Source organism: Nerophis ophidion, linkage group LG13, assembly GCF_033978795.1.
Source record: "Nerophis ophidion isolate RoL-2023_Sa linkage group LG13, RoL_Noph_v1.0, whole genome shotgun sequence".
Taxonomy (NCBI): domain Eukaryota; kingdom Metazoa; phylum Chordata; class Actinopteri; order Syngnathiformes; family Syngnathidae; genus Nerophis; species Nerophis ophidion.
In genome coordinates, this window is record NC_084623.1 from 30,109,604 (window position 1) to 30,128,585 (window position 18,982).

The 18,982-nt window shown below is 37.4% G+C and overlaps 1 protein-coding gene across 1 annotated transcript in view; it reads left to right on the forward strand.

Moving 5' to 3' along the window:
* The window catches only part of LOC133564425 (coatomer subunit delta), a 40,239-nt gene continuing 21,257 nt past the window's right edge, over window positions 1–18,982 (forward strand). The window contains exons 1-8 of the mRNA XM_061918746.1: window positions 1–195; window positions 900–1,163; window positions 2,785–2,964; window positions 10,306–10,511; window positions 10,650–10,811; window positions 14,184–14,349; window positions 17,521–17,668; window positions 17,821–17,929. Coding sequence (XP_061774730.1) covers window positions 193–195; window positions 900–1,163; window positions 2,785–2,964; window positions 10,306–10,511; window positions 10,650–10,811; window positions 14,184–14,349; window positions 17,521–17,668; window positions 17,821–17,929 — 1,238 coding nt within the window. The 5' untranslated portion in view covers window positions 1–192. The remainder of the gene's footprint in view (window positions 196–899; window positions 1,164–2,784; window positions 2,965–10,305; window positions 10,512–10,649; window positions 10,812–14,183; window positions 14,350–17,520; window positions 17,669–17,820; window positions 17,930–18,982) is intronic.

Below are 18,982 nucleotides of genomic sequence, written 5' to 3' on the forward strand. Positions count from 1 at the left end.
GGCTGATCCGGTGCTACACTTCCGGTGGAGACGTGGCTCTGTCCTGCTGCCATATTGACACTATTGAGCTAACTAGCACACATACTCTCGTCAGCAGAAGCGTCGTACTTTGCCGATTTGGAGTCATTAAGATAATCAAAGCACATAAGACCAGAAACTGCAGGCCGACGCCTTAAGGATAGTAAAATAAAAATGGTGAGTAAGAATCATTGGATAATAAAGCAAATACGTCTTGTCGGGCCTACCACTTCAAAACATATGCTAAGTAGGTACCTAGCTAATGCGAGATCACAGTTAGCTTAGAGCTCACTCTTGATTAACTCAACAAATGTTTTATTATACTTTGTAACAAAAATCTGAGGCAGAGTATATTTGAGTCGTTCGAACTGAGTAATGACGCTGAATGAGCGGCAGTTATGTGTAGACTATGCTGACGTGAACTAGCTCGTTCCTGTATGTAGCCGTAATAATTGCTAACGTCGTTACCTGCTGTCAGAAGTGCATTTCCCTGACTTTCTTGAGACAACATTTTACTGTTACATATTTTTCTTAAGATAATGCTCCGTATTTTTTTGTTGTCTTTACAGTAAGTTTTCATTGGTGCATCATACATTATAACTTACCACATCTAAGATACTTTGCAACATCGGCACGTTTGTTTCAAATGCAGTATTGCTCTGTGTACTTGTTAACAATAGTTTATTTAGTATCAAATGTTTATAAAATTATTGGCAACATACATGCCATTACATTAAATACAAAACTACAGCATAGTATAGTGTAGGCTGCACATGTATGTATGTATGTATGTATGTATGTATGTATGTATGTATGTATGTATGTATGTATGTCAGCACAGTGTTTGTTGTTTGAACAATATAGTTTACTCTCATTTGCAGGTGCTGTTGGCAGCGGCGGTTTGCACCAAGGCTGGCAAGGCCATCGTTTCACGGCAATTTGTTGAAATGACGCGGACACGAATCGAAGGTCTCCTTGCGGCATTTCCTAAACTAATGAACACAGGGAAGCAGCATACTTTTGTGGAAACGGACAGTGTCCGTTATGTGTATCAGCCACTGGAGAAGCTCTACATGGTCCTAATTACCACCAAGAACAGCAACATCCTTGAAGATCTTGAAACACTAAGACTCTTCTCTCGTGTGGTAAGCCTTTCGGTTAGATTAAATTGTCACTTTAGTCTGTATCCCGCTCTCGGCTGTGCGATTTAGTGAAATATATGTGTCATGATTTTCTTGTTTAGAATTGAACTCACGATACTCAGACTGGTCATTGACAGGGGATATTAATATACATTTTTAAAAGACTAGAAATTATGCTCCAGGTCAAAACCGCTCACTCCCTCAGAAGTACGTTCATGCACATAATAAAAACATTATAATTAATTACTATGACTGCAAGTTGATGCATGGCTTGCTGGTGGCTGGTAGCCTGTAACAGTGCAGCTTGAGTCCTTCATTGAATTGATAGTGCACATTTGGGATAGAACTTGTTCAGTAAAAGACACAATTGTAGTTAGGGCGCAATGCCACAGGTTTCTTTCTGCCAAGGTGTCCGTAATAAATGTGCCTTCATTGTCTCCCTCTGATCCAGTTGTGTGTAGCAATTTTAGAATATAATTTTGTACGGTGGCAATTATTCTAACACTATGAGGGAAGCTCAGCTTCCATCGAAATATGAGAAAAATAGTGGTTAAGATTTACTATTGTGTTTACAGTTTGTTGGCCAAATATGTGTTCAACTAATGTTTATAATTTGCTACTTTTGCGATATTTGATACGACTTTCCTCTCATTTATTGTGGTAGCGTCAAGTATTGAAGCCGAGTGTCCATTGACTTCAATGGGGGAGCACAGAGTAAACTAAACAGTCAATGAGTATATGCTCCTCTTTGTTTTGCCTATCGTACACAGATCATCTTTGCAATTGTATGAAAAGTGGGTTTGACCTCAGCTGGCCTGGATGCTGAGCATAATGATTGGAAGATCTGTCTGAGGCTGATTCCTATATGATTGACAGCAAAATCAGTGAACTTAATTAGGGGTGCAACATTTTTAAGTTGTGACATGAAGAACAGTCCAGAGACCGTGTTAAAATTTTACAATGTTTTACCGCAAAAATACAAAATGATGAAAAGAAAACACCAACCTGCCTAACAAAGTGTCTGACCAGCAGTCCCACATACACAAATAAATGACAAATGCCATCTCTAAATTCAGATATGTCGACATGCCCTCTTATTGATTGTGAATCGAAAATGGATTCTGAATCCAATTGTTTCCCCAAAAATCGGAATTGAATAGAATCGTGAGGTGCCCAAAGATTTGCACCCCTAATACCTTGTGGCAATCCAAAGCACCGCCACACAACCGACGTCGAGTTAGATTTTTTTTTTAGCAATAGCATCTTTGGAGCATAACTCCAAGTCACGGCTTGGTGCATTTTACCGCTACGTTCGATCACCGCAAGTGGAACTGTAAAAGGTCAACTCTTCCTGTTTGAGTTATTTTGCTCACAGCTCACCATAAACTACCTGACATTTACCATGATCAGATAATCACACATTGTCTGTTAAGAAGGCATTGTTGTCTTTGTGCTGGTTGTACTTTTTCTTTGTGTGTGTTATCCTATGCAAACACACTGACATAGATTATTTATTTCACTAAATCTGACATCTGGCATTTTTAATTCACCATATTCCAAGTATAAGCTTATACATATATTTGTATTCATACAAGGAAATTATATCCCCTTTATGCCTATCCAGATACCAGAATACTGCCGTGTGCTGGAGGAAAGTGAAATATCTGAACACTGTTTCGACCTGATCTTCGCTTTTGATGAAATTGTGGCGCTAGGCTACAGAGAAAATGTCAACCTTGCTCAAATCCGCACCTTCACAGAGATGGACTCTCATGAGGAGAAGGTTTTCCGTGCGGTCAGAGAGGTAAGTTTAATTCTGGCTTTTGTTCTTTAAATTTACTCCTACTGATTAGATAATACCATAGCTGTCAACCTTTCCCAGTAGAAATTGTAGAAGCTTTGTGTAAATATCTTGACAAATAGAATTATTATCTTGATTTACCTAAAGAAGAGCAGGTAGTTTCTCAGACATCCTAATGGTTTCGTAAAATCAAGTAAGACCTCATATGAGCTAGCTTGAAAAATGTAGGAGCTGTGTAAAACACCAGAATTTTTTTTAATTCCATCCATCCATCCATTTTCTACCGCCTATTCCCTTTTGGGGTCGCGGGGGCATTTTTTAATTTTCATTTATGCAATATCACAGGGTTCCCAAAAGGATGCCTCATATGGTACACGCTAACTGTAACTTGTGAGTGTTAGAAGAGATGCCACAGTGGTATCACGGACGTGCAATATTTTTATTGGAAAACTGTGAAAAAATGTTAAATCCCTATTCTCACCCATCTTCCCTGGAAAATTTCACATATTTTGAACTGCAAATGTTGTAACAGGTATACTTAATACAGATCTATCAATGACTATCAGGCATTAAGAGTCAACAAATGGACATATTTTTCAAACTAATATTGATACTTTTTTGCTTGTGTCTGATGAGTTAAAAAAGCTTTGATTAGAATTTTGTTGCGTTCAATGATTCGTTTAAGTTAAATGCTTCAAGAGAGTGCACATGAAAGCGGTGTACCTATTGGTGATGTGGCCTGTGTTTGTTGGGGACAGCAGAGTTCCGAGATAAAGAAACCTTTCGTCAAATATGGCGACAGGTTTTGCGATCATTTACAACTGAAAAAGATCAACATTGTGGTAAAATGTTAGCACTATGAAATGGAGCAGGAATTTCACAAAAGCACTACATAGTTGTGTGGCACAATTCCTGCACATTTAAGAATAGGAAACAACCAGATACATGGTAAACGATTATTTGGGCAACGAACCACTTCTTATATGATAGACTTGCATTCCGGATGTTTTCTTCAAATACATGGGGGCATGTAAGGACATGCTGGCCTCTACAGATTGTATGTTAATTCTAACAAGGTTTTTTTTTTCCCCCAAAAAACATTCCTCCAATTAATACCTTTTCAAATGTTAAATTGTTAAATACTTCCTCTCAATTAGGGCTGCAACTAACGATTAATTTGATAATTGATTAATCTTTCCATTATTACTAAGATTAATCGATTAATAATCGGATAAAAGAGACAAACTACATTTCTATCCTTTGCAATACTTTATTTAAAAAACAGCATACTGTTACCATGTCCTTACGACTTGCTAAATAAAGCAAGGCAAGTGTTGCAAAAATGTTTTGTTTTTTTTATAAAGTGCACCATTGTCATGCACAATAGCAAACATTTTGCTTAGGGGAATTTCAAACCTGGCTATTACCTATTCCAACCATTCTGCAATGTTGTATGCTGAATGTATTTCCTCTAGTGGCATGGTCGTAAGGCAGATTGACTTCATGTTCCATTCGTCTCCAATATAGTGGCATGTATTGCTAAGGTGGCTACACTTGTCCACACATCAGTAGTGAAAGCAAGTTTGCTCTGGGTGGCTTTTATGTCAGTTTTCACATCTTCAAATGTCTGCTCGTACTTCCTCTCCATCAGTTTGGTAAAATGGGTTCTCGAGGGAAGATTGTAACCAGGGTTGAGGACATAAATCATTTTTCTGAAACCGTCATCCTCCACCATTGATAGTTGCCTCATGTCAGTTACCAACATATTCAGGATAGCATCAGTCAATGCAGTCGCTTGCTGTGGGGTGCACACCTTCCTTTGTACCAAGTATCTAATGCTGGCTTGTTTCTTTCTAATATGAGAGAAACCATATTATGAACTTACATAGTAGCATCATTTACTCGTAACTTAATAAACACCTAGTTGATTTATTAAATAATTTCTGATGTAAAAGGCATATTTTTTGATATCATGGTCACTGCTGCCTAGTTTTTCTTGTTATATTATTTTTACTGTTATATTTTTATGCTTATGTTGCTTATATTTTAATTTTTATTGTAATATTTTCATTTTCCATTTAAACCCCCATTATTTACTTTTTAAATTCGATCTCAATTCTGTACACTGCTGCTGGAATTTAAATGTTCCTGAGGAAACTCCCTGAGGGAATCAATAAAAGTACTATCTATCTATCTATCTATCTATCTATCTATCTATCTATCTATCTATCTATGTATTCATCCATCCATCCATCCATCCATCCATCCAAATACGCCACCACATTAAAAAACAAAGCTAAATGAACATTGGGGATGCATTATACACCAATAATAACACAGACATATAATTCATCAGATCAGAACTGAATCAGATATTGTACACGTTTCTGTTGTGTATTTTAGGCTGCCTCTGAATAATGGCACAAAATATTGCAGCACCTTCTTAACATTTAGATATACTAAAGCGTCACTCAAATCTGAATATATTTATAAAGCATTATGAAACCAACCTGAGATATTTCCGTCCGTTACGTTTATTTCCAAATGGGTAAACGTACGTTTTTTTTCTCAAAACGGAGTCAAATGTGCCGGAGACACGTTATCAGTCCCGCGTTGCGACAAAGACATAACGTTAACGTTACACACAAAAAAGCTGAACTTAAGAAAGCCTGTTGCGACTCATAACAATACAAAAAATGAAGACGTCGCATTCTCCAAAAAGTTCCTAACACTCTGAAAGTTAATACACAAAAGTTGCTGCTGCGCTTCCTGAATAAAATCTCCTCGTTAACAAAAATATTAAAAAGACAAAGACGGACACAGCAGATCAATGTACTCGGACTATGGACTGAAAAAGTTACGTACCGTGAGTTCTTCCCTTCATCCATGGCTCCCACATGCTAGCTGTTCAGGTGCTCCCGAAGCGATGTAGTACTTCCGTGCAACACAGGATACGGTCTTCTTTGCAGTGTTTAAAGTGAAGTATTCCCACACTTTTGACGACTTAGGTCGTACACTTTTCTCTATTGCAGCATTAACCTCCGGATGTTTCTGCGCCGAACTATCGGTACTGTTTACCGCCATTTTCCCAATGTTTCCATACAAATGAGACTGCGTGGTCACGTGAGCTGCACATGACACATCATTGGCTGGCTTACTGCCACCTCATGAGACGTAGCCTCAGTGCCGCCCTAGCGCTGTTTTGTACTGTTTTTGTACTTATTTTAATTACTGTTTAATTATTGTTTGTAAATGTTGTAGTTTATAAATAAAGGTTTAGGAAATAAATAAATAATAAAATAAAAACCTTAGCGCATGCGCATTGCGTACATCCAACAAATCGATGACTAAATTAATCACCAACTATTTTTATAATCAATTTTAATCGATTTAATCGATTAGTTGTGGTAGTGTGGTCGGGCGGCGGGGGGAAGGAGGGTGCAGCGGCGGCCATTACCAAGAAGAACGCGGAGTTGGAATATAATTACAACACTTTATGTACATATTTATATACATATTTATATAATATGTAACTACAAGCGGTCAAGCAAGTCAAAAGTCGAAAGAAAAAAATATATATATATATTTTATTTGTGGCGGCCATAATTCTTTCGTGGCGGGCCGCAACAAATAAATGAATGTGTGGGAAACCCTGTGTTGCAGCAGCTCTATTCTCAATTCATCATACTTCATCAGTGTCGTTTTGCTTAGTTGGGTTACTTACCTATAACATACAGGCATCCCAGACTGCCCCTCCCGCTATTGTTCTAGCACAGTGATTCTCAAAATGTAGTGTTACGTGGGCTCCATCTAGTGGTACGCCAAAGAATCACTTTTTTAAATATAGTAATGCTCCAATGCCAATAGGTTGTATTCAGCCACGTGAGTTTTTAATGGAAGTAAAAAAAGTGTTGGGGCACCAAACCAGTATGGCTACTGTGCAGCAGTGTGTTAACAATCTGAGTACGCAAGGGCATTACAAACTTGATCATACTATTAAAAGAAGATGCAAGCAAAAAAACAACAACTATGCAATAGGGGTGTAACGGTACACAAAAATTTCGGTTCGGTACTTTCCTCGGTTCAGAGGTCACGGTTCGGTTTATTTTCGGTACAGTAAGAAAACAACAAAATGTAAATTTTTTGGTTATTTATTTACCAAATTTGTAAACAATGGCATAACATACATATACACACAGGGTCCATTGCCAGGGTTAATACATATATAACATATAAAATAAAAACTAAATAAGTTAAGGCTCAGAATGGTTTCTTAACAAAACTTTTCTACGTATAAAGTGCTTTTTTTGATTGATTGATTGAGACTTTTATTAGTAGATTGCACAGTACAGTACATATTCCGTACAATTGACCACTGAATGCTAACACCCCAATATGTTTTTCAACTTGTTTAAGTCGGGGTCCACGTTCATCAACACCGCCCGCTGTTTTTTGTAGACATGTTCCATAAATATTGATGTTAAAGATGTATTTTTTTGTGAAGAAATGTTTAGAATTAAGTTCATGAATCCAGATGGATCTCTATTACAATCCTCAAAGAGGGCACTTTAAGTTGATGATTACTTATATTTGTAGAAATCTTTATTTATAATTGAATCACTTGTTTATTTTTCAACAAGTTTTTAGTTATTTGTATATCTTTCTTTCCAAATAGCTCAAGAAAGACCACTACAAATGAGCAATATTTTGCACTGTTATACAATTTAATAAATCAGAAACTGAGGACATAGTGCTTTTTTTTACTTCTTTATCTTTTTTTCAACCAAAAATGCTTTGCTGTGATTAGGGGGTACTTGAATTAAACAAATGTTCAAAGGGGGTACATCACTGAAAAAAGGTTGAGAACCACTGTGTTATGAGAGTAGCATGTGTGTGGCCCTTAATTATGTGACGCATGTGACGTCAGTCAGTGTGTGAGCGAGCGAGGTGAGGGACCTTAGCGCGAGTGCGGCTGGTGTTTTGTTGGATTGGCTGTGTGCAAGACTTCAATAAAGTCACGATTTGCAACCAATAGCTGGACTCTTCATTTACCCTGGAATCCGGAGCTGTGGAGACCCACTGCCTGGTAGAATGAAGGGTTATGTGCGCAAGGGAGACACTATTGGAGCCAGAAGCAGGAAAGGTGCAACACACGTTTTATGTGTTGTCAGAAGCAGCTGCTGAACAATCTTAGCAAACCTCCGTCCTCCATTGTTGTATCGCGCAGCCAAAGTGTTCCCAAACGGGAGATCTTAACGAGGCAGGAGGGTCTTCCAGCTCTGGCTTTAACATGTTGTCCTAGCCTGCTAGCTGCTAGCATGTACTTGTTCGGTACACCTCCGAACCGAACCGAAACCCCCGTACCCAAATGATTCGATACAAATACACGTACCGTTACACCCCTACTATGCAATGAAATCTTATCTCTATATACGTTATCAAAAACGTTTTGTCGAGTGATCTCAAGGATTATCTGTCGGGAACAGACATGCTGAACTATCTGGTACTCCAGACGTCATTCTACACGGTAAACAGATGAAAATTTGAAAAAGCATGAAGGTCTACAAGTTAGTTGTATGTGGCTGGGTCAAGGAAATTGGTATCAAGATTCATGCATCATTTTTGCTCGGGTAAGGTTGCATTTCATGATTTAACTTGGCTTCTACAGTGGTAATCGAAGACCAAAACACAAATGAAGGACTGTGCTACCAAAGCAAACATGATAGCGGTGTGGCAACATTACAAAGTCGAGCAGCCTACTAGTCACACTGCAACATGTAAACTTAACTTTGTCTTTGTTTCAAGGGGTGGCACACATGGAGAACGTTTCAATTCAAGCAACTTAATAAAGCATTTGAAAGCTCGCCATGCAGACGCACACATAGTTACCACGGTTTAAGCCGGTGAGGTGGGACAAAAACAATAAACCCGGACAAATGTGCTTGCATGGTCGTAAATACATGACCGAAACAGCTTTTCCCAACCTGTATTAGACTGTTGGCGAACTCATCTCTACAAAATTACAAGGCGCAAACTTTTGTCAGCCGCATGACAAGATATTGATCGCAGGGATATCACGTCTTTATCAGTCATTATCTTAAAAGCACATCGGGTCGGCCTGGGGGCTCTAACATCTAATAGATAGAAAACTTTAGTAAGTTTTCTTGTATTTTTACAGAATTTCTCTGCAGGAAATGTCTTCTAAAGCATCTCAAAAATGGTAAAGTCTCTTCAACTTCAGGGGACGATGCCCCCTGGACCCCCAAAAGGGCCACTTTGATTGACCCCAAGCTGATATTTTTCAATTCCTTCTATTTAGTTTTTTTTTTTCGTCGCTAGGGTCTCTGTACCTATGTTTTAGGCAACACCTTTTTTTACTTACTTAAAATACAAAATACACGTTGAAAGGGTTTTATCTGACAACTTCCTTAATTGAACAAATTAATTGATATTTTACAAAAGTAATTGATAGCCACAGCCCTACTTGTGGAGGATGACTTCCATATATTTCAGAAGTTGTTCAATATGAATAAATATGACATTCTTCTGTTTAATAAATTGATACCTAATCAAATCTTTTGCATTACTTTTGAGCAGTTCTTTTCAAATATTGGGGCAGGCCCCCTTGAAAGACCTCTAAAGTAAATGGTAAGGGATAGAGCAGAAAACAGCCAGTGATGAAAGATTACCGTATTTTAGGAGTTATTAAAATATGTTAGGAATGTCCCGCCGCTCCGCCTCCTCACCCACACGCTCCTTCTTGGTACCATTACACAAGTGCCCTGCCGCCCCTCAAAATGCCATAGCTACAATTCTTGCCTTCTTCCTAATCTACCACGTGAAAAATAAAATCTTGCATCAACTCCTTGAAATTGCCATAATATGCCAGGGCTGACACCAACACGGACCTGGTCCATGTTTACCTTTGTAAACACCGGACTCCGTGTATGACACCTATTGTTTTAATAGTAAACATACATAGAATTTGCATATTTTACAGTAGTATGAAAGACTTCATAAAAAACAATTGTAACAAAAAATCTAAATAGGGCTGCACACTTTGCAGTCTGGACAAAGTCAGAGACTCTTATATGCATAATCAACAAAGTCAAAATCCAGACATGTAATTTAATCAATGTGATCCCTCCTACACGTGATACAGACAGTAGATGAGAAATTTTAAACGGTTGTAATGTAGAGGCAGAACAAGATCAGACTCGTCAATCCTAAAATTATTCATTATTCATTTAACATGTGCTTAGTGTTTTAGCCCCTTCTGTAATTGGGTTTGACACCCCTAACTATATTACCCAGCACCTAAACCATTATTTTGTTGACTCTTAGACTCAAGAACGAGAGGCCAAGGCAGAGATGAGGAGAAAGGCTAAGGAGTTGCAACAGGCTAGAAGGGATGCTGAGCGATCTGGCAAGAAGGTGCCAGGTTTTGGTGGCTTTGGCAGTGCTGGCATGACCAGCATCTCCTCTGGATCTATCATTTCGGACACCATTGTTGAACCTGAAAAACCCAAGAACACACCTACTACAGTCAGGTACAAGACAATCAAAATCAACAGTCGAATATTACTCGTTATTCTGCTTATCTCTTGAATGGTTGAGAGATGATAGACTGTTGGAGGACCTTGAATGACATTTTTTTTCCTATTTGCCTTCTTTTTTGCTTTGTCCAGACCAAGTGGACCAAGTAAAGCACTGAAGCTAGGTGCTAAAGGGAAAGAGGTTGATAATTTTGTGGACAAGTTAAAGTCAGAGGGTGAAACCATCATGCCATCCACTGGCAAGAGAGGCTCGGATGTTTCCAAAGCTCTCCCACCACCAGTGAATGTCGAAAGGTACGTACTATTTCAGCTTCTCTTTCGGACTTGGAAAGTTAGAGACGGACTGATAGAATTAAAAAAATATTTTAAGTAATATTTTTGGATTTTGTAGAAATTGGTGTTGCAGTTATTCTTTAACATAAATTACCATATTTTCAGCACTATAAATGTACACACAAAATTTAAAAGAAAAAAAATATTTTCCATACACAAAACCCAATACCAGTGAAGTTGGCATATTCAATTGAATACACGACAAAGACAAGATATTTAATTTTGTAATTGAGAAACGTAACTTTTTTTTGCAACTAATCATTAACTTAGAATTTATTGGCAACACACTGCAAAAATGTTGGTACAGGGCCATTTTTACCACTGTATTACAATGCCTTTCCTTTTAACAACACTCAGTAATCATTTGGAAACTAGGGATACCACTTTTTTAAGCTTTTTAAGTGGAATTATTTCCCATTCTTGCTTGATGTACAGCTTAAGTTGTTCAACTGTTGGGGTATTATATGCTTCATAATGCACCACACATTTTTCAATGGGAGACAGGTACCTGCACTTTTTTACTAGGAAGCCATGCTGTTTTAACACGTGCAGACTGTGGCTTGGCATTGTCTTGATGAAATAAGCAGGGGCGACCATGAAAAAGACGTTGCTTGGATGGCAACATATGTTGCTCCAAAACCTCTATGTACCTTTCAGCATTAATGGCGCCTTCACAAATGTGTAAGTTACCCATACCTTGGGCGGTAATACACCCCCATACCAGCAGAGATGCTGGCTTATAAACTTTGCGCCGATAACAACCTAGATGATTCTTTTCCTCTTTGTTCCGAAGCACACAACGTCCACAGTTTCCAAAAACAATTTGAAATGTGGACCTGTCAAACCACAGACCACTTTTCCACTTTGCATCAGTCCATCTTAGATGGCGGGGTTTCTGGGTGTTGTTGATAAATGGCTTTCGCTTTGCATAGCAGATAGTTTTAACTTGCAGTTACAGATGTAGCGACCAACTGTAGTTACTGACAATGGTTTTCCAAAATATTCCGAAGCCCACGTGGTGATATCCTTTCCACACTGATGTCGCTTGTTGATGCAATACCGTTTGTGTGATGGAAGGTCACAGGTATTGCCGCTTACTTGCAGTGATTTATCCAGATTCTCTGAGCCTTTTGATGATATTACGGACTGTAGATGGTGAAATCCCTAAATTCCTTGCAATAGATCGTTGAGAAATTTTGTTCTTAAACTTTTCGACAATTTCCTCACGCATTTGTTCAACAAGTAGTGACCCTCACCCCATTCTTGTTTGTGAATGACTGAGCATTTCATGGAAGCTGCTTTTATGGCACCCATCTGTTCCCAATTAGCCTGTTCACCTGTGGGATGTTCCAAAAAAAGTGTTTGAGCATAACCCTCAACTTTCTCAGTCTTTTTTGCCACTTGTGCCAGCGTTTTTGAAACATGTTGCAAGCATCAAATTCCAAATTAGCTAATATTTGCAAAAAATAACAAGGTTTATTAGTTTGAATGTTAAGTATCTTGTCTTTGCAGTGTATTCAATTTAATATGCCGGTAGATTGAAAGAGATTTGCAAATTATTGTATTCTGTTTTTATTTACGATTTACATAACATGCCAACCTCACTGTTTTTTTTGGTTTTGTATTAGCTGCACCAGACTATAATCCGCAGATATACATCTATACTAGGGCTGGGCGATATATCGATATACACAATATATCACGGGTTTTTCTCTGTATGTTTTAGAAAATGATTATATCGTAATATTCGAGTATAGGTTCTCACGCAGTTGTTTTTAGCTGTGGGCATTACACTAATGGCTCTTCCCACTCCTCCTTCTGTCTCCTTCTCACAGACAGCAAGCGCACAAACTTACACACGTCACACACTGTCACGTCATACGTCACATACGTATACGCCCTCGCCTAGCAGAGAGGTAGCAGCATGGGTAACGTTAGCTGTGATGCTAGCAGTAATACGAGAGAAAGAAGGTGCGAATCTGGTAACAAATGTAGGAAGAATTAATTCCCAAGAAAAACAGCAAGGGGTCCATCGTCTGGCGGTTGTTGGGCTTCAAGCGGGACTATGTCGAATAGACAACTTAAATTTGTCAAGTGTGGGGCACAAGCGTTGCTACCAAAAGTAGCATTACTGCAGCATTTGAAAAATCACCTGCTAATAAATGTTTAATAAATACAGTTTTGGTCAATTGACTTATTTGTGATTTCCTTCTCTGCATGAAAGTTTAAAATGAGTCTATATTAATGCAGTATGAAGAAGAATGTTTTAATGTAGACACAGAATCATACTGCTGTGATTATATGTATCAAGTGTTAATTCAAGGCTAAGGCAAAATACCAAGATATATATCGTGTATCGCTATATGGGCTAAAAATACCGAGATATTAAAAAAAGGCTAAATCGCCCAGCCCTAATCTATACTTTGCAAAATTAGTTATCTATACAACAAGGTTTTGTAAATGTTAATTTGTACACCTTAATTGCTTCTAAACAGTGCTTGCAATTTGGTAGTAAAACGTCTGATCAAACAAAAACGCAGTCATCGTCATGGACCCATTAGTTCCGGAAACGAGCTCTCCAATCAGCTAAATAGACTGTAAGTCCACGGTGATGTTTTGGTCAATTTACTGAGGAATTTGTGAAACTGAAACGATACGAAAATAATTCCATTGTAAGTTAATAACACTAACACAGGCACTTGTAAACGTCTTAGCGAGATTCCATTAGAATAGCACGTACAAATATGCATGAAAACACTCCTACAGACATCACAAATGGGACGTTTTAGTCAATATAATCGGTTTTAGTTATATTGTAAAATTTAACAAACATTGCTTGGAGAGATGAATGAAGAATATATACAAGTAGGAATGCTATAGGCGACTAGAAGGCAGAACGGCATGTGTACTTCCGTTTGAAAGCACTCAACAGTAGGAAATGTGTACTGTAGGCATTCAATCCACAACTCCTACTGTGAGCGGACTCGTCAAAAAGATGGCGCAACAGCACAAACAATTACACACGTTTTCAGTGTCTATTGAAAAGTATTTGAATTCAAAACATTACGGCCGAGAGCAAAGAAAAATCCATAAACTAGCCTTACTGTTTTATAAAAATAGCAGCTTATAGTCCAAAATTAACGATAAGCTGCTACTTACTTTTGATTGATTCATTACAAAGACTTGAAAAGAAAACTAATGCATAAAATAAATAGAAAAAACGCAAAAATACTTAGTCCCACAACAACACTGTCTATCTTTTAGCCATCTTTAACTGTTTTGTACGCATTAGGTATACTTATTACTGCAATTTTCATTTTTCTTTTAACACAGTGTACATCTGCGTGTTGAAGAGAAGATATCACTGACTTGTGGGCGTGACGGCGGGCTGCAAAACATGGAGCTGCTGGGGATGGTAACACTCCGCGTTACTGATGACAAGAATGGACGCATCCGACTCATTATTGTCAATAATGACAGTAAAGGATTACAATTGCAAGTAGGTTTGTATTCTGTGATATAAACACATCCTTGTACAACCCCTCTGGGAGACAAAACAGGTTCTCTCCTTCTGAATTGAAATCCTAATGATAAGTAGGCAATATTTATTTTATATCCTCATGATCAGTAAGTTGAAGGGTTATGTATTAGGGCTATGTAGTTGGGCTGCACGGTTTTGAAAAAAAAAAAGCCTAATTGTAATTTTTCTCTCCAAAATTGCGATTCGATTTGCAATTTTTATATTTTATAAATGTATAAAACTGTGAAAATAATAATTGAAGGAAATCTTGTTACTTCTAGACTGTCACTTTACATTTTTGTGCCACCCTTTAGAGTAATATGCAATAACCTACTTAAAAAAAATATTTGGCTTTATGCTAGAGGTGTAACGGTATTGAAGATAATGCGGTTTCAAAGTCTTCACAATAAAACTGTGACGTGTGACTGTGTCAAACAAAAAATGAAGTTTTTTCTGCTGCATTCACTTTGGCCGTTTCTGAAAATCCCCAAATCCTTTGCGCAGCTTGGAGCCGACAAGGTGGGGGTGTTCATAGAAGATGAGAGGAATTTTATTCCTGAAAAATTCATCAAAATCTACTGTTTGAGTTATGTTGCTAACAAACAAACCGATCCTGGTGAAAACATAACCTCTTGGCTGAGGTAAGAAAATATACGTTCTTGTAAAGCAAATTTTGTCTGCAGCGTTTCCACGGTGGCACAATAACCAACAACAACTATTTGCCACCAGAAATAGGAGTAAACTTAAAAGCTATTCTATAAATCTCAAATCCATTCAACCGTTTTCCACCGCTTGTCTCTCTTGATGTCTCTCTTTATAGTCTATACATTTAGAGTGATGTGATAATCAAACACTTAAGAAGTCTAGAATGAAAGAGCAACAGTATATAAAATAATTGACAGTGTGTGTACCTTCAGTGCTGAATGATGAGCAGAGGCAGAGTTTGGAGAGTTTTCTTTGACTCGCTTTCCATTTTTATGTCCTCGCTGTCCAGGTACTTGGAACATGTTTTCCATGCCATTTGCTGTTTTACGCCGGTATCATGCGAATTAGCTTCCTAAAATTGGGTGACTCCACTGTAGAAATAGCCTGCATGTCTTCTAGTACATACGCTGCGATGGCTCTATCAATGTTGCCCTGGCTAGCCGTGCCTCTGTTAAAATCCTTAGGTGGAGGTGGAGGTGAAGATGAATTGTGTCTCTCTTTACAAGCTTCGTCGAAACGTGTTGCTTTTGTAGGTGTTTCAGCAGATTTAAATTGCTGTTTTGGGCAGTAGATAAGATCTTTGATCCAAGACGCAACTTACATTTAACTAAAATGTTATTTTCTTTGTGGTCGACAAAAGAAAAGTAGTGAGAATAGCTCCATCTTAAGAAACTTGACTTTGGTTCCGCCATGATGTGTTGTTAGTAAACAGACACGTCCCCCGCTCCACCCACAAACAGCCCGCCTCTTCTCTCCCTTGTGACACAGGAAGATTCAGAAGGATGACACTGCACCTCTCCAATAAAACACACTCAGATCTTCTGTTTCTAGCCAATACTACATAAAAAATAACGCAGTAACGCAAAATTTAATAACGGTAACTGAGTCGCTGAATATAAAAAACAGCGCGTTAGACTACAAGTTATTCTGAAAATAACGGCGTTAGTCCCAACACTGCTTGCCTCTTAGGGCCCCAGACCCTCACGTTGCCACTCCAGGGTGGCCCGCTCCATTATTTGAGAAGTACTGTGTTAGAAAATGCTTTTAAGAATTGTCTTTCTTAACCAGTAATTAATTTCAGGCTTAAAGGCATTGTTTGGTCTTTTACATATAACCAACATCCTGGTTTCCCCTAGATTGCCACTATTAACGTGGCGTTGGGGGCATGGTCAATATGACATCATACATATATATATATATACATATATATATATATATATATATATACATATATATGTATATATATTATATAATATAATATATATATATATGACATGATCATTTTGATTTGCAATGATGCATATATTTGATTAAAAAAATACTAATCAAATGTCTTAAGAAATATATTTTTTAAAAAAATATTTGTGTTATTAATGCCAATAATAATATTAATAGTAATATGTTTTGTTAAACCATCAGAATCACAATCTGCTTTAACCTAAGGAATTTGACTTGGTCGACTGTGCTCTCTTTGTTCAGTGCAGCTTCAATTGTTGCTTATTGTATTGTTATTCTGCCCTCCCTAAATGTTGCAATTTAGTTTGCCAAATATGTAAACAATCCTTTGAGTTGGATATGAAAAAAATAATTTGTTGTTTTTGTTAATATTCTTCACAATGAAGTCACTTTATAACCAACACTAAAAGTATGAAGGGCACATACATAAAGGAGTCACGTTAGATTAATAATATAATTTGGAATGAACTGAAAAAAGCAATACAATTATGCAGGATGAGGTTTGAGCTTTAATGCCGCCAGTTAAATGCTAATGTATAATGAACGAGCTCATTGACAAGCTAACTCAAATTAGCATAGCCAATAACAGGGTGCAGGTAGACAATCCTTCACACTCAAATTTATATCTGTGGACAATTTGTAGTCCCCAATGAACATAACATGCATATTTTTGGTATTTGGGAGGAAACTGGAGGGCAAAGACCAAACCCAGAGATGTCCAAATGGAGGTTTGAGGGTTGTTTACGCTGTCTTAAACAAGAAATGTATTAGTTAACTTAAAATACCTTTCTCTTCAACTTTCTCTCCTTACTTTTGCCAGCTGTTTACTCGTTTAGGTGCGCGACCAGCTGCTGACGTGCTTTTGACAGGAGATTTAAATACAAATTTAAAAAAATAAAACACTGAACATTTTTATGATATTATTATAGCCAAAAGTATGTAAATATTACACTATATACGGTATATACATTCATACAATATATATTATTTTTATAATGTTGTAAAAAAAATGTCATGTATTCAAAAAATAAAATAAATAAAACTTTTTTTTGAAGGTGTGGCGGCAGTAATTTTGCCCTGGCATTGTGCTGTGATCTTAACATGTAGGGGAAACCCTGCTCATAATCAGCCACTTGTTCCTAGTTTTACAAATAATATTACGAATATTCTCACCATATCTGACAATCAAATACCATTGTGTGCCCTTAGACACATCCAAATGTGGACAAGAAGTTATTCACCGCTGAGTCAGTGATTGGCCTGAAAAACCCAGAGAAGGCGTTCCCTCTCAACAACGACGTTGGCGTGCTTAAATGGAGACTACAGACCACAGACGAGTCACTCATACCTTTAACCAGTAAGTCTAAGGGACTTGGACAAAAGTTGGAAATCTTAATTTTAGGCCACATTATCCAACCCTATATATCAACTCTTTTGTCCCTTTTTAACAAATGCATGTCATTGTTTTGCATTGTAAAATACCTGCAGTAACTGTCATGCATCCCTCAGTAAACTGCTGGCCTTCAGAGAGCGGCAGCGGTTGTGATGTCAACATTGAGTATGAGCTGCAGGAGGAGAGCCTGGAGCTCAACGATGTGATCATTACCATTCCAGTACCGTAAGTAGAGCAACATTACTTTTTTGATTGTTATTAAGTGTGACGAATATACGATCTTCTCTTTAAAAAGAATATATATATATATATATATATATATATATATATATATATATATATATATATATATATATTCTTTTTAAAAAGAATATATATATATATATATATATATATATATATATATATATATATATATATATATATATATATATATATATTCTTTTTAAAGAGAAGATTGTATATTCGTCACACTTAATATATATAAATATATATATATTTTATTTGTCCGGAACAACCGATCGAACATTATTTCATTTATTTATCATAGTCAATACCTTAATAATGTAACGGAGCAAAAGTAAACATGTACTAGATGTGGGCCGTGCATCAACGACATTTCAGGATTGTGCCTTTTTTATGTTTTTTTCAAGGTCTTTAGTTCAACAACAATCATGAGAAAACTGTCCTCAGAGACAAAATACCGTTAGGAAACAATGGAGGGTTATTTGCATGGAGTTTGTAAAGGTTTTGACCAAGTGTGGCCATACTGGAACATCTTTTGGAACACTTGGTTGTCAAATTTGATTTACCTGATAATTTCTGGTCCCATTTAGGGATGCAACGATTAGTCGACATTGTAGACAATAAAATTTGTCTCCAATCATTTTTGTCGACAATAGTCTTGAAGTCATCAATCGTGTTTTTCTGGGCGGAAGCAGATCCACGGCGCAACTAACAAAAACATTGCCGTGAAAAAATGTAAAGTGTGAGAACATGTCCTCCTAGTCCTGTTAAAGCAATGGTTCCCAAACTTTTGCAGGCTGGCGCCCCCCATCCCACCCCCCACCCCCAACCCCCCCCAATCCCCCGCAACCCCCACAGACACATATGGAAACAAACACCTCTTTCTTGATATTTGGTATGCTGCAATTTGAAAAGAGAAAGGTTAAACACAAATGTGTATTTCACAAATAAACCCCAATTTAGTAAACCAATTTATTTTTTAGCAATTTTAACTGTTTCAGCAACATAGAATGGTAAATAAACATTCCACCA